This window comes from Aythya fuligula, chromosome 11 (genome assembly GCF_009819795.1).
Source record: "Aythya fuligula isolate bAytFul2 chromosome 11, bAytFul2.pri, whole genome shotgun sequence".
Lineage (NCBI taxonomy): Eukaryota > Metazoa > Chordata > Aves > Anseriformes > Anatidae > Aythya > Aythya fuligula.
This window is the reverse complement of record NC_045569.1, coordinates 6449019-6463497: the sequence shown is the minus strand read 5'-3', so window position 1 is coordinate 6463497 and position 14479 is coordinate 6449019. Positions and strand designations below refer to the sequence as shown.

At 45.3% G+C, this 14479-nt stretch overlaps 1 protein-coding gene across 3 annotated transcripts in view; it reads left to right on the top strand.

The window, feature by feature from the left end:
- The first annotated feature begins 2049 nt into the window (after positions 1-2049).
- Positions 2050-14479, top strand: part of RORA (RAR related orphan receptor A) — a 67827-nt gene continuing 55397 nt past the window's right edge. For 2 of the 3 annotated variants that reach the window (XM_032194574.1, XM_032194572.1), the window contains exon 1: positions 2050-2083. In XM_032194574.1, coding sequence (XP_032050465.1) covers positions 2050-2083 — 34 coding nt within the window. The remainder of the gene's footprint in view (positions 2084-14479) is intronic. The other variant, XM_032194573.1, reaches the window with a different exon arrangement.

Genomic DNA, 14479 nt, shown 5'->3' with positions numbered 1-14479 from the left:
GCACAACAGAGGGCGAGCTCATGGAAAATAGGAAGCGTTCGTGTAGCTTGGGCAAAACCCTGCTGTGCAAAGCCACGCTGGCATCCGTGCGCCACCAAGCCAGCTATTACTGGCCCATCACATCGCTACAGTCTTGCCACTTGTCTTGTTTGGGCCCGAAACTCCAGTGCCACTTTCTGTATCGCCATCGCTTGGTAAATTAGGAGGAAACTCATTTTGAATTGCATTTCCACAATGAGGTCAAAGAAAGCTGAAGTGTGAGTGGATGTGTTTGTGCAGCCCCAGCGCAGCTAGCAGATGGCCTGAGTTGGGATGTTGATAGCAACTCGGGGACTATTTTAAGTGTGCTCTTCTCTCTCTGTAATACTCGTTTTCCAGCCTTCAAAATGCGAGAGCTGTGTTTGCCACTTAAAATGTCTGGTGACCAACCTTCTGCAGCTTTGTGAAGCAGCCGTTGCAAGGCGTTTGTAGGAATGCGAAATCTGTGTCGCCTGCTTATTATCGGGGCCGTTTAGCACATCAGATGTCATTCCAGATTACCGGTTTCATTTCAGTTGGACTGGAAATAAATACAGATCAGTAATAATGTAATGCTGCGTACCTTAAGGTTAAATGTCTGACAAGACAACTAGCGCTAATGGACTGTGACATTTTTCAAGCCATAGGTCTGCCATTACTTGCTGTGTCGGAGTGCAATGTTTACTCTGTGTTACAATCTATTCAGACACCATTCTTTTCTCTCGTGCAAGGTATCTGGCTGCATCTGAATTGCAGAGCAGCCGCAGCAGCCGCCCCCAGTAACAGCAGCGCTTTGCGGGGCCTGACCCGCTCCCAGCAGCGCTGTCAGTGGGACGTGGTTCGGTCCCACATGTCCTGTAAGAGTGCTGTTCGGTGCCTCGCAACTTTAAAACATGTTCTGCAGATAAATGTCTGTGAACATAAATCTCATCAGGGAGCGGATCTGCCGCTGTAACTTCTCTGGGCAGTGTCTCACTGTGCGTGCAGTGCTCTCGATAGAAGTGGCTTGGCGTAAGGCAGGGTGACAAAGGCAGCTCTGTGTACCAGATACCTGCTAGGTTCATCCTGCTGCACCACAGTGCTCGTGGCATTTTTTAAGTCAGGCAGATTTAAGGCAGTATCGTGCAGTAATGGGACTTGACTGGCTAGACCGATGAATGTAAGTACACCTGGGTAGCTTCTAATCATGTTTGAATAATACTGTCCTGCATTAGGAGCTCGTTAGAGAAATAGGTAAGGACGAGCCGCTGTGGGCCATTTATTAGGAGAATGTTTCAGTGCCTCCCCCGTAGAAAGGTCCTTTCCACGCACTGAGATGCTTCCCCTGCCTCTCGTGTATCTGCCTTCCCTGCGTTCCTGCAGGCGCTTGTCCATGCCGCTCGTACCGTGCCACGCACTGTGCCGTCCCCTGCTCCGCATCTCGGCGCATCGCCGCCTGTCTCTTTGGGGATGCTGGGGCCGCGCTCCCTGCGGGCAGGGCAGGCTTTCCCCGCCGCCAGCCCCGCCTGCGGCCGGTGCCGGGCTCCGGGAGGGCTCCGGCACCCGCCCGGGCCGCCTTACAGCGCTGCGGTGCCGGGCCCCGGCCCGCCGGCGGCCCCGCTCGGCGCTGCGACCGCCCCGACCCCGACCCCGACCGCCCGGTCCCCCCGCTGCCCCCCGCGGCTCGGGGCCGGGGCCGGGGGCGGGCGCTGGGGGCGGCGCTGCGGGGCTGGTCCCGGCCCGGCTGGGCTCGGCTCGCCCCGTGCCCGCCCCTCGGCGCCGCCAGGGGAGGGGAAGCAGCGAGCGGCGTAAACAAGGCGGGGGCCGGGGCCGGCGGGCGGCGCTCACATGGAGCCTCATCTGGGCCGCGGGATGGCGGCGCGGCGCGGCTCTGCCTCTGCCTCTGCGCTGGCAGCCGGCGGCGGCTGCTGCTGAGGCGGCTCTCGCCCGGGTCCCGGCCCGGCCCGCCTCCTGCCCGCCTCCTCCCCGCTCCGCTCCGCTCCGCTCCTCGCCGCTCCGCTCCGTGCCCCGCCGCTTCGCCCCTGACAAATGATGTGTTTTGTGCTCGCCGCGATGAAAGGTAAAGGTAGGCGCTGCCCCGGCACGGCCTCGGGCTCGCTCGAGTCGCGGCCCCCCCGCAGCTCCCGGGGGGAGAAGGAAGGGGCTCGGCTCGGCGCGGGGCAGGGGGAGCTGGCCGAGCGGCACCCGGGGACAGGCGTCTGCAGGGAGAGCTGCTCGGCCCCGGAGGGCTTTGCGACCGAAGGGGAATGACAGCTGCTGAGCGGGGTGCGCAGCCCTCCCCTCTCCCTGCTCTCCGCCGCCAGCCCTCACGAGGGGCGATGCCGGACTGAGACCGAGCAAGTTTTCGATGAGGAATCCGAAGAGCAGCGGTGTGTGCTAGTCCCTGCCGCGTCCTAATAAAATTGTGCCGGTGGTATAGATTTGTACTGCAGCGTTTTGAAGTATTACTTGTATTTAAAAAAAAAAAATCTTAAAACAGTAGTTGTCATATTTAGCGAGGATATTCTTCCACAGTAATCTCAGAAGAGCATCGCTGCTGACGTCTGAATTTAACGCTCTGACTGAAATTCACGGTCCATTCCTTTTAAATTATTTCCATGGGTTGCATAGGTAATTTTTTTTTCTGAAGTTTCTCCTTTTCGTGAAATATTTACGTGAAAAAGAAGGTTAAACCCTGCATCGCTGAGAGCCTGTTTCCTTTTCTTTTTTTTTTTCCCTCTTTGCAAGAGCAGCAGGCAGTGCGCACCGATAGCAGAGCAGCGTTTGAAGCAGGGTAATTTTCAATTAGTGGGCTTCCTTTGCTTCTCGGAGGGAGCCAGAGTGAACAAAAAGAAAAGCACTATGTTCATTAATCATTAGTTCTGCTGCATGTATTTGGCAAGAAGTTATAATTGGGTTGGTTCAAATACTCGCATCTGAAACAAAAGAAAATATTTTTTTTTAAGTGTGAACTCCATGGCCATTCTAGCAGTCCCTTAGAATTTTACATATAACAAACAGCATGGTTTGTTAGCATGTCACTTGTAAGCCTGCCTCAACCACATAATCTAAAAAACTATTTTTATTTTTTATTTTTTTTAAGTACATCAGTTTTAAAGAGAATCAGAGTATAATTGCTTTGTATGCTTTTGGACAGAGGCATGAGGCGGTATTGTAAAAGAGCAAGAAGCTGATTTTCAGCAACTCACCTTTGAAGTAATCTTTTTCTGTTCTTTTGGGAGTTTCATATAAAGCAATTTCCATACTGATGTAAAACCTTGTCAGAGCCCATCTTTTGGATTTTCAAGTGTAATTTGGAACAGCTTTATTGTGAAGTCATTTAGGGCTTTGTCTTTTTTATAAAATGCTTCTACAGTAAATTTCATTCGTATTTCGTTCCACTTAATTTTCTAGTGCATTGAAAAACTGTATTGTTTCGTATGTTTTCCTTAATTTGCTGGATAGAGTTCAGCTGAAGGAAATGTGTTGTCATTTGTCTTGAAGTGACCTCTGACTTCCATGAAATAATAGATCAACAATTTTGTTATTTGAGAGACAGACTAGAAGGGTAGGGAATCCAGTTTTATATAAGCTCAAATGCACAAGGGAAAAATGCAAGATGCGTAGGTGAATTTAATATTTTATTTATTCTTGATGTTGAAATGGCATCTTTTGGGTCTTCTAAGCTTTTACGGTTGGTGTGTAGGTAAAGTACAGAAAATTATGGTCTGCAGAACGATAGTGAGATGTTTTTATCATTTTCTTTTTTCAAGCAAAAAAGAAAAGTATTCATTTCTCTTCAGTTACTTTCAAGGTACCCTGAATGGGTACCATGTGAAATAAATTCTGAATCAAAATTTTTTTATGCAACATAATGCTCCGTCAAACACGCCTGCTTTCATGTTAGAAAATACTCAGGTTTTCAGACTATATACAGGTTTGAATGAGTGAAAATTTTGGTCAGCTGGGCTGGTATGCTCCAAGAGCTGGGAAGTGAAGAGCAATCCAGTGAGGAGGCTGGAGGTGCCGGTGAAGCAGGCTGCGTGATAGGAAATGGAACTTCATGGTTTCGGGCAGAGAAGAAAGGCGTTTTTTTCTCTCTGTTTCTAAGAAAATAGGTAGTGGTGAAGCATCACAGTTCAAAAAGCTTGTGCAAATATTTTTAGGCTGATGGACCTTTAAAAATTGTTTACTAACTATTACAAGTCTGCCTAGAGGATTCAGGAAACCTTGTGTTGTTCGTTTATATACATGCAGGCCAGACTTAACTGGGTGAAGGTTTTAAGGGGGAGTGCAATTTCTATGCTTGACCACTGAAAGTTTGCAAAGAAATCAAATAATTTTGCTAACATATGCATTGGTATAGACCTTATTCTTGCAAGTCTTCTCGGGGAGAAGCTTCAAGGTTGATTTGAAGGAGAACGGAACTAAAGGCGATGAATCGGTGAGCAAATATTCTGCACTGGAGTAAAAACAAGTGGATTAGGTTATCGTGCCAGTACATAACTCGAGGTGAGCCCAAGACAGAGAGAGCTAGTCAGAAACCTGTATTTTACACGTTTTTGGCACCTAGTTTCTAGGGGGACTGACGGGAAGCAGGCCTGGGAGTGGTGAGAGCTGAAGTACTTGGCCTATACAGTCATGAGGCCACAACAGTTTTCACTGTGATGAATTAATAAAGTACAGAAAGAAATCTAGCAATAGTTTTACAGTCCTTTAAATGGACATTTCTAAATGGCGATTTGTGGGACGTAAGGCATGAATCTCCTGTGCTTTTTCTACAGGGTATGTTTACTGTTAAGATAGAAGTGCATGACCTGAGCTACTAAATTCTGACTTATGCTGTGTTGGTATCAATGAAGTTGAATCTGTTGCTGCTTCAAGGGCTACATTAGAAGAATTGGTTGTTACCTTGCTGTGGGAAGAATTGTTTAACTGTCCAGGTCTGTGCTTGAACCTTTAGAAATACAACTTGTTTTCTGACTGATGCTGTTTCTGAAAGAGGGTTTAGGTGTTGAAAAAGAACTATTTAAGGAAATAGAACGCGTGGCTTTCCCTATTAGTGCAAATTACTTTCGTATCTTGCTGTATTTTTCCTGGCAGATGAGCAGGGCTGTAGTGCTGAAGGCTGTGAGCTTTTCTCGCGGCGCCCTCCGTGCTCCGTCTCTGCAGAGCCAGCTCGCTTCGAGGCCTAGTGGAGTTTGCAGGGCTGTTTACTGTGGTTGAGCTTTCCTGAGCCTGCCAAGCCTGACCTTTTGACATGTTTTTTGTCACGTTTCTTGGCACTGACCTATCAGCACGTTTGTAATTACTCTCTGCTTTTCACCAGTAAACAACCGTGCATGGGAAAATATCTTGACAGGGGTTTAAAGAAAGTTGCCTCACAAATTGAAGCATGTTTAAATCTGCCTTTGCTCTGGCAGTGTTGAGAGTTAAATCCAATGTAGTAAATACCCTAGTACAGAACTTGGTTGACTAAATATTAACACAGTCTGGCCTTTGGAATTGCTAGCTGAGAGGCTATTTTCTTGCTACTTTAATTTACTACGGCTGATCTGAATGACTGACTCGTACCTAAGACATTCATTGCGGCACATTCACAGGATACGATTGGTTTGAGGTTTATTGCTGAAATCTACGTTTCTGGCCCTTTGAAAGACTAAAGATTTGCAAGTAAAAAGAGGAAATCTGTCTTTATGTCTCACTCTGTGATAATCAAAGGCAGTTGCATGCTCTGTACAAGTCTCGGTTGGGGACATTCTTTCAAGTATGGACAATCTGTATGTCCTGTTTAAGTCAGTGATAACTGTGGGTGCTGAACACCTCACTAGATCAAACTTCAAACTTCTGTACCGCTCTTGCCTAGCTGAAACGGCAAGCCTGTTCTGCCTGGCTGGCAATACGATCTCACAAATAATTCTTCCAGGCCAGTTCTGAATAAATAGGACAAAGCCGCAGTGACCTGCAGACACCATGTGAAGACTAATGTACCCTTAAAAAAAAAAAAAAAAAAATCCTGAAGGGGTGAGGCTTTACAGGTAGGCAGGCAGGAATCACTGAATGGCCATTTGGGGTGCAGGTTCTGCACAAATATGAAAGCTTGCCCCCGTTTGGCTGGGGGGGAGGTGGCGGTGGGTTCAGCGTGCCAGACAGGGTGATGGCCTGCAGCCGTGCTTGGCTCTGCCTGCCAGAGGTGAATGTGTGTATTGGCATTTATTTGCTTGGGGAAAAGTGTCTGGAGACCCCAGCCAAGAACTGAGTCCTCTTTATATCAAGTTCTTCACCAGCATCTATGAAAAAGATGGTGTTCTTTTCTTATTCCCTGTTGCAGAGATCATTGTGTGTTCATGGGTTTTTGAGGCCTATGTAGCACCAAATTTTAACCTGAAGGGTTTTTAAATCTTCCTTATTGCTTCTCTTGCCTACAGTACACTGCAGAAATGATAACTATCATGTACTAATTACTGGCAGGGTTGCAAGTATTTCATCTTCACTACACAAGAGAACTCTAAATTGGTATATTTGTTTCTAAACTATACATTGCTAAATCAAAACTGTCAAACCTTTGTGTCTCCCATGAGTAGGTACATGCAACTTTGCCTGACTTTGCAATTCTGTATCTAGTATTAAAGGAAGTGGAGATGCAGTGTGTTTTTTTTACACATTCCCACGAGATAAGTTGTTGTAGTGTGCAAAATAACTGCATATAACAAAAATTAGTAAAGTCATTACAAGACTAGTCAGACTTGATACGTTTTAGCATATGTTGCTCTTTTTTCATTTGCAATAAGAGGAAAAAAAATAAATATTCACCTTTATTGTATTTATCTATGAGCAGTAATTTGCAGTTAGAGCTGATAACTCCGAAGATCAAACGGCCGGTAGTTCTCTCCTTTCATGAGTTGTCTTTTCCTTGAGGACTGGTATCTAAGGGATATGCACATAAGTAATGGTGCAGAAACTCTCTTCTTTGCCTCTTGTTCTTTTTTGAAGATCATTTTCCTTGGTTTTGCAATAAACAGTAAATGGGGAAGGGGAGGATTCTGTTCTCCAGAACAGCTGTGTTATGAGAAAAAGGTGACTATATGGTGCAGAGCACTTTGCTCATTAGATGAAAAAGATACACAGGCTGAAAAACGTAAGCAGAAAGCCTTATTAGGGGTCCTGGCAGATGAATGCTTCTTATGCTGCATGCTGTTTTAAAGGGAGATTTGCCCGTGATTAATCAAGTCTTTCGTTTGCCCTGCGTTTTGTTTTTCTTCCAGTTTTCTCGCTAGAGGCATTTAGGCTAAAGAAGTTCTACGAAGTACAGGTTGGCACGCTGGGTGCAGTTTCAGGCTGCTCCCCAGTTGGCTGTGCCTTCTGTCGAGAACACCAGGGGATGACTCAGGACGGCGGTGACTCACGGGGTGTCGCAGTGCTCCCCTCTTCAGAGCGTGCGGGAGCTGCAGTCCCAAGCCCACTGACAGCTGGCAGGCTTTGCACGAGCCAGTGCGCTGCAACAAGCCCCTTGCAGTGCCTACGCTCTGCGCTGAGGTTGTGTCTGCACAGGTTCCCAGACAGGCTCCCGTTTTCATGGAGCAGTCAGCGTTTGCTTCCCTTTTCCTTCTTGGTGGCACAGGGAGCCAAAGCCTTCATGCTGATGGGAAGCAGCAAGGGGATATCCCAGAAAATCTGAGCCCGGTTTTAGTAAATTGCAGAGAATCTGCTCCATCCTGCTCCCCTCGCTTTATGCACGTGTACTCTCAGCTTAAAAGCACAAAGCTGGGACTTGGTTGTTAGCTGTGGAGGTGCAGTCTCTGAGGCAGCTGATGTTCTTTTTGCTCCTGGGCTGCAGCCTGATGTGAGAGCACTCCCATCAGAGTCACAAGTGTAAGGGCATCCCCAAGAAGTTGGGGGGCTCCACAGCAGTGCTGGAGGGGGTGGGTTGGCCTGCTGCCCTCACCATCAAACGTAGCCCATTTATCCTCTGCTGTCCATGAGTGCAGCTGGGTGCAGTTTGTGTTGGTGTCACCTTGCAGTGGTCAGCAGCACCCGCAGCTGACACCGTTTGACGTGCAGCCTGGCTCCACAGCACTTACACAGTTGACTTCAGCGATGTCTTGATTTTGCTGCAGATTTTTGTTTCTTTTTCTTCATGGTGGAGAGTGATGCAGGACCCGTAGCTTGTGGCTCTCCTGTTTTCGTGGATACAGCCTTTGGGCCTTTTGTCATGCTGCATATGTAGCCATCTAGGCTAAAATCAGTGTTGAGAGGTATAATCATCCTGGCTTTCATTTTAAGAGCATTTATCTCTAAGGTTAATTAAAGCTACTTGAATGTAAATAAGGCTAACCTCTTCACTTCTGAACAATGCAAATAGAATAGTCAGCATACTTATAGGGTATCAGCCATGTAATTATTGTGTAATATTTGTGTTCTTTGAAATGCCATGGTATTTATTGCCATTGAATCCTGGTACAAGGCGCTTCGTACAGCCAACTGGATGGCTCTTTATTTGCGCCCTTTGGAAGAAGTTGATCATTCTGCAGTGGGGGGGAGATAAAAGCGATGTTGAATTTTTACATAGATAGATGCTCTGCTGTTACCAAGGGTTTTTCAGAGGGTGTTCTTTCAAACTAAAGTGACCACAACCTGGAGTTTTGCCTGGCTGACAGCGTACTGCTGGCTGTATTCCTGCATGCCAGGATTGCTTTTTGCTGGCTCCAGGTGGTGCTCGCCAGAGGTGTTGCAGGCACCTCGCCCTACAGAGCGTGCACAGCAGGGGAGGGCAGGGTGTGTTTGGGCCTCTTGCCACCTTTGCTCACACCTAGAACATACAAGAGAATACTTTCTGTACTGTGGACTTAAAAAAAAAAAAAAAAAAAAAAAATCAGGAGAAGGCCCTCCTATTTGCACTTGCTTTCTTCTACAATATGCTGTTTGTTTAGTACTCTTAAACCAGTATAGAGTTTGTTATTGTTGCTGCTGCTTTGTCAACTGCAAGCAGCAGAAGCCCATGGAAGGATGCAGTATGGCCACGGCTTCTGACTTCCATTTTGGGCAGAATTGTCGTAGTTCCAAATGCTAATTTCTGGACAGATTAAACAGGACAGTGGGAATAGGGTGGTATGCAGGCCCTCCACTACAGTTTGAAAGGGTGTTTGCAATACTGAATTTCCATCTCTTTCTCCAAAGCACAGTGAGAGTCAAGATTAACTCAGCAATTTTCTCTCGTCACCCAAGAACCATTTTCTGTTTAAGACCCAGTACAATTTGCATGATCCAATTAGAAATCAAGTTCTCATTGCATGTGGCATTAATTAACATCCGTGAGACTTAACATCAGTGGTCTTAGGCCCAGTTAACCCATAGCACAGTATCAACTCCTAAAACTTCTGTGAGATGATGTTTACTTGTTCCTTAATTTTGAGGAGAGGAGCACTCTTTTGCCCAGCCTCCTGTGCCCAGCCCTGTGCCTACTTGAAGGGTCATTTATCTTCCTCTCATCCCAAAAGGATGCTAAATTCTAAGCCCCAGGTGTTCTTTGCCTGAAGCTGGTAGTCCAAGTAGAGCATAGACAGCCCGGGAAAAGCACTCCCTTGTCATCAGAATATTTGGAGCTTCCTCTCTGTGCATTTCTACATTTGCATCCTTTACTTGTGACTTGCATTTGAATGATCTGAATTGCTCTACTAGTTGAAAGGAGCAGCAGTAGCTGCTCACTTCCTATATCAACTGTAATGTTACTCATAATGGGTGTGCTTTTCCATTCAGCTAAATTAATTAGCTCATCTTTGTCTGTGTTTGATTTGGCAGAGTGGTTATTGTGGGAAAACACATTTTCTAGTTAATTTATAGTGATTGCTTCAAGCTCAATTTGGGAATTAATAAATCCATCTTCTGCACTGCGCAAAGCTGTTTATTGTAGATTTTCACCGTTTTTCCATTGTTGGACTAGGTTTTTCTAGTTTACTTCAGAAACATCTGTGTGTTGGGTGCTGTATTACTAAGAAATTTTGGTGAGCATAAATGTCAGCGGAGCTACTCTTTGGTACAAGGCCTGGTATCTGGGGCCGGGGTGCCCTGGTGCTTTGGAGGTGTGTTTTGAAACCTCGCTGCAGCAGCACATCATGCTGCACCACACGAGAGGGGCAAACTGCTGGTGATCAGCTGGAGAAGCTGAGCTTATGCTCAGCGTTGTTTTCCTTTGGAGGGACACTCCCTGCAATTGTGGGATTGACAGAGATGTATTGTATTAGGCTTTGGGTAGAGTTTTTCTTGTACTGTGGGTATGTTATTGAATTAAAAGAAGCATTTGCTTAAAATATGAGTGCATCAGGATGTTTATGACTGCTGGATAGATTCTTGTATCAACAGATAATAAAAAAACCAGACAGGTTAATTAAAGAGCCATAGATCTTTCATTTGAGAAACCTCATATACATAGGCGCCTTCTGGATGGCTGCGGAAGCGGGCGCGGCGCGTTCTCCCTCCCGGCACTCCGCAGCCAGAGCAGCAGCTCCGCAGGGCGCCCGGGCAGGCAGCACCCTGGGCAGACATGGGGCTGGGGCCCAGCGGCAGGAGCTGAAAGCAGATTGTTTTCCTGTCTCCTTATCTCCTGCCTCCTGCACGGGATGCACTGTTGGAAACTTAGGTGCAGCCTCTCTGTAACATGAGCAGCATTTCACTCTTGTTTTTCTTGGTGGGCTGTCTTGCTGCATGTTGGTCGAGTCTGGGTGAGTGCTGAGAGCTTACCTTTTGCCTGGACCTGAAACGGCCCTGAGAATGTGATGTTTCCAGTCCTGCTAATGTTGGCTCTACTTAACCCTATTTCCTAAAAACCTGCAGGTATCTGTCGGAAGAAGCTAGCAGCTCCCGGTCAGGAAGGTGAATCGCAGCAGCTGGCTGCCCAGCATAGCCGCTGCCGGGGCGCTGCTTCCTTTGAGTGCCTCCAGCTCTGAGCACATCGGTTCTGTTCCTGAGCTGCGAGGTAGTTTGGGATACTGGGAATCACTGTCTGTGACAAACCTTCCGTTGTATAATCCTTTTTTTCTTTCACACTAAAAATGTTTCTTCACTTTACATTTTTAACTGGAGATTAAAGTGTGTGAAGTAGTGCAATTCTGTGGCTAGAACACTGGCCCCAGAAGTAGTACTGGTTTAGTGGTGGAAACATAGAGCTCAGTATGGGGGAAACTTCCCCTCCTTACTGTCACTGTCCCAAAATACTCTGATTTTCTTCCGATATTTGCCCTCCCAACCACACTGTTTATACTTGCAGAAGTGAAAAATAGCCAAACCTAAAGGTCACTCTAAAGCAGAGACCTTTTGAATGGCAAAATCTTACTCCAAAGGATTTCTGTTGTTATGGTTGACTTAAAAGCCCTCACAAAAGAGCTTTGGGATGGAAACTCTTGTATGTCTCACAGGGACAGCTCTAGCGTGTACTGGTGGTAAACTTGCACTTCATAGCATGTTATTTCTGCCCACATTGATTAGAGTTTTGTAACAGAAGTCACTAGCTTTGTAATTTAATCTGCCTTGGTATTGTCAGATCTAAAATTTAGTGTCTGCTCTCTGCAGTATGAATGTTGTTATGACGACTGAGTAGAGCCTGAACGAGAAGATCCTGACGAAGAATAACCATGAGAACTGGCTATGTAAAACATGCTGATACACTTGTTAAGAAGTGGTGAAGCACGCAGCTCCAATGTCAGTTGGCATTACGTGTTTGATGAGATCCTAATAAACTGCTATTGGTGCTTTTTACTGGCTGAACATGGTTCTAGCTCAGACCTGAATTGTCTAAAAGTAAGTGAACTTCTTCACTGAAAGGGTTAACTTCTTCACTGAAAGGGTTGTGAGGCACTGGAACAGGCTGCCCAGGGAAGTGGTGGAGTCACCATCCCTGGAAGTCTTCAAAAGACGTTTAGATGTAGAGCTTAGGGATATGGTTTAGTGGAGGGCTGTTAGCGTTAGGTTGGAGGTTGGACTCGATGACCTTGAGGTCTCTTCCAACCTAGGAAATTCTGTGATTCTGTGATTCTGTAAATGCATACTTGACTAGTTAATTATATTTTGTTAAATGCATTCAGATATATTAGCTCCTGCTTGCATTAATTTGTAATACTTGAAAAACATGATTGGATTTTGGTTTCCAATGAAGTTATCATTCCAAAAGAGTAGCGCAGTTATTGTGGAAATTCTGAAAATGAGTTGCTGAGAAATCTGACTCATAAAGTAAGTGCCTCGTGAAATTTGAATGTTTAGAAGGGAAAATGACTGGCAGCTGCTCTTGTAAGCATGCTAGTTACAATAAAGTATAAAAGTTCAACATCAAAGAGATCACTGCTTAGTTTGTGGCAGACTTGTACATCAAAGAGCAAATACAGGACAAAAGGAACTGTAGAGATACAGTTCAGCCTTGCAGACAGGTCCCCGTGGAATGCTAGAGAGAGCTGCTTTCTTAATGTGGAAATTATCTCTGGCACATCTTCATTTCTGATTTGGGGACTAGGTAAGGTGGAGAATTCAAAGCAGTCTTTCAGAGTCCAGTCTTGCCAACATACTTGGTATGAGCGTCTGAGCTTACGTGATGTCAGCCGCGCAGTTTCTGTGTGTGCTGTGACTCAAGTGTATAAACACGGTCGACAGATTGGCAGTATGCTTACAACACCACGGTCTCGTTGGTTGGAGGGAGGATGGGCAAAAGTTGTACAAATGCAGAAATGAAAGCTAAGTGTCTGCTTCTGGAATAGTTTTTTATGTTATTATACCTGTGGTCAGGTACTGGATCATGTTGCCCTAAGAGGCTGTAGAGTCTCCATCCTTGGGGATATTCAAGCCTCGACTGTTCAGAACCCTGAGCTGTAGTGGATCCTGCTTTGGCAGGGGCCACACCAAGCAGCCTCCAAAGGTTTCTTCCAACATCAACTCCTCTGTGATTCTTTAAGAATAACACTTCTATGTTAAGGCAGCCATCTACCTATATTTCTAGTTAAGACTACTCCTAATACAAGACGTGATTTAGCCAAAAATGTGACTAGCTCCTATATAGTGGAAGTCCATGCAATATATTTTAGTTGTTGTTTTAATCTTTTCTGAACTTCTGCAACATGGAAGAGAGATGTGGTTTTGTGGATTCAGGCTTTTCATAGCTAGTGTATTAAAACACTAATACCTGAAGTCTCCCTTAAATCGAGGTGAAAGTTGGTGATTTTCTACCTTAGAAAAAGGAAAAGAAATACTGGCCATCTAGAGCACAGTTACTGTGTCTGAGCAAGGAAGGGTCTGAGGAATTTGTCACAGAAAATGGTTTGACCACCATTGACCAATTGCGGTAGTATCGTGTTAAAGTTAGCGGAGGTTTTGCGATGAATCTGAATGCATGTTTTAATACTACAGTGAAAAGTAGGTCACGTCAGTTCTTCAGCTCCATCCTTTCTTTTTCATTTGTGTTTCTTGTCTATATGTGCTGACTGCTTATGTGGTGTAAAAATGTTAATCATGAAATCCAGACTAAATCTGAATTCTCTGAAGTTCGAGTTTGCTTGGATCAACAATTTTAATACCAATTTCATCTTTTATGGAAATAGTGTTGTCAGCAGACTCTGATTTCTTTTATTGCAGAACTAATAATACTTACAATCTCAGGCAATCATTAGGAAATACAAAGGGTTTCTGTTAAAAACCCTAGGGAAACCTGATTAGGCATACTCCTGTATAATTAATTGATGTGCTACTACACTAAGTGAAGTAGTGCATCAGTAAACAGAAGTCACAATGTAAGAGGCTAAGAACTGCTGGGAATTGTGTAAAGACATCAAGGCTCAAAAAGAACAATTCGGGCACCTCAAGAGAAACCTGCATTTGCATTTTTTGGAAGGACAAAAAGTTCTCCATAAGGCCATGAAAGAGGGAGCTGGGAAGGCTCATGCTTATGATTAGCACTGCCTCTTACCAATGAAACAGTTGTAAACAAGTCGATATTACCATTCACAGTATTCCCCAGTGCCTTTGGATTGGTGTTATTTGATGTTTTGATCAGTCCATGGACCAAGCATACATATTTGTATGTTTTTAAATCAGCATCAGGTTAAGTGTTCTTAAAATGATCCTTTTGTTAATACAGTGATTTGAATATATTTTTTTTAATAAGCAAGTTGCCATGTGAAATATAAAATGGATTATTGATTTGTACCACTGTTTGTCTTGTTTGCTTTGAGACCATGAAGAAATTACAAGTATCCTGCCGTATTCTCTTTGGAAAAGTCGGGGTCTTCTATAACACTACTGTAGAGAGGAGCTGGAGTGGCTGCGTATGTAGAGACCAGTGCAGATGTGATGATACATAGGTGAACTACTCTTCTGAAAACACATTCAAAACCTTGTATGAAATTCTTTGCTGTCCCCCCATTGATTGCATGACTGTTGCCTGACTAAAGGCTTCTACCCTGGGAGACTATGCACACAGCGACAAGTAGCAGTAGCCAGGAAGGAA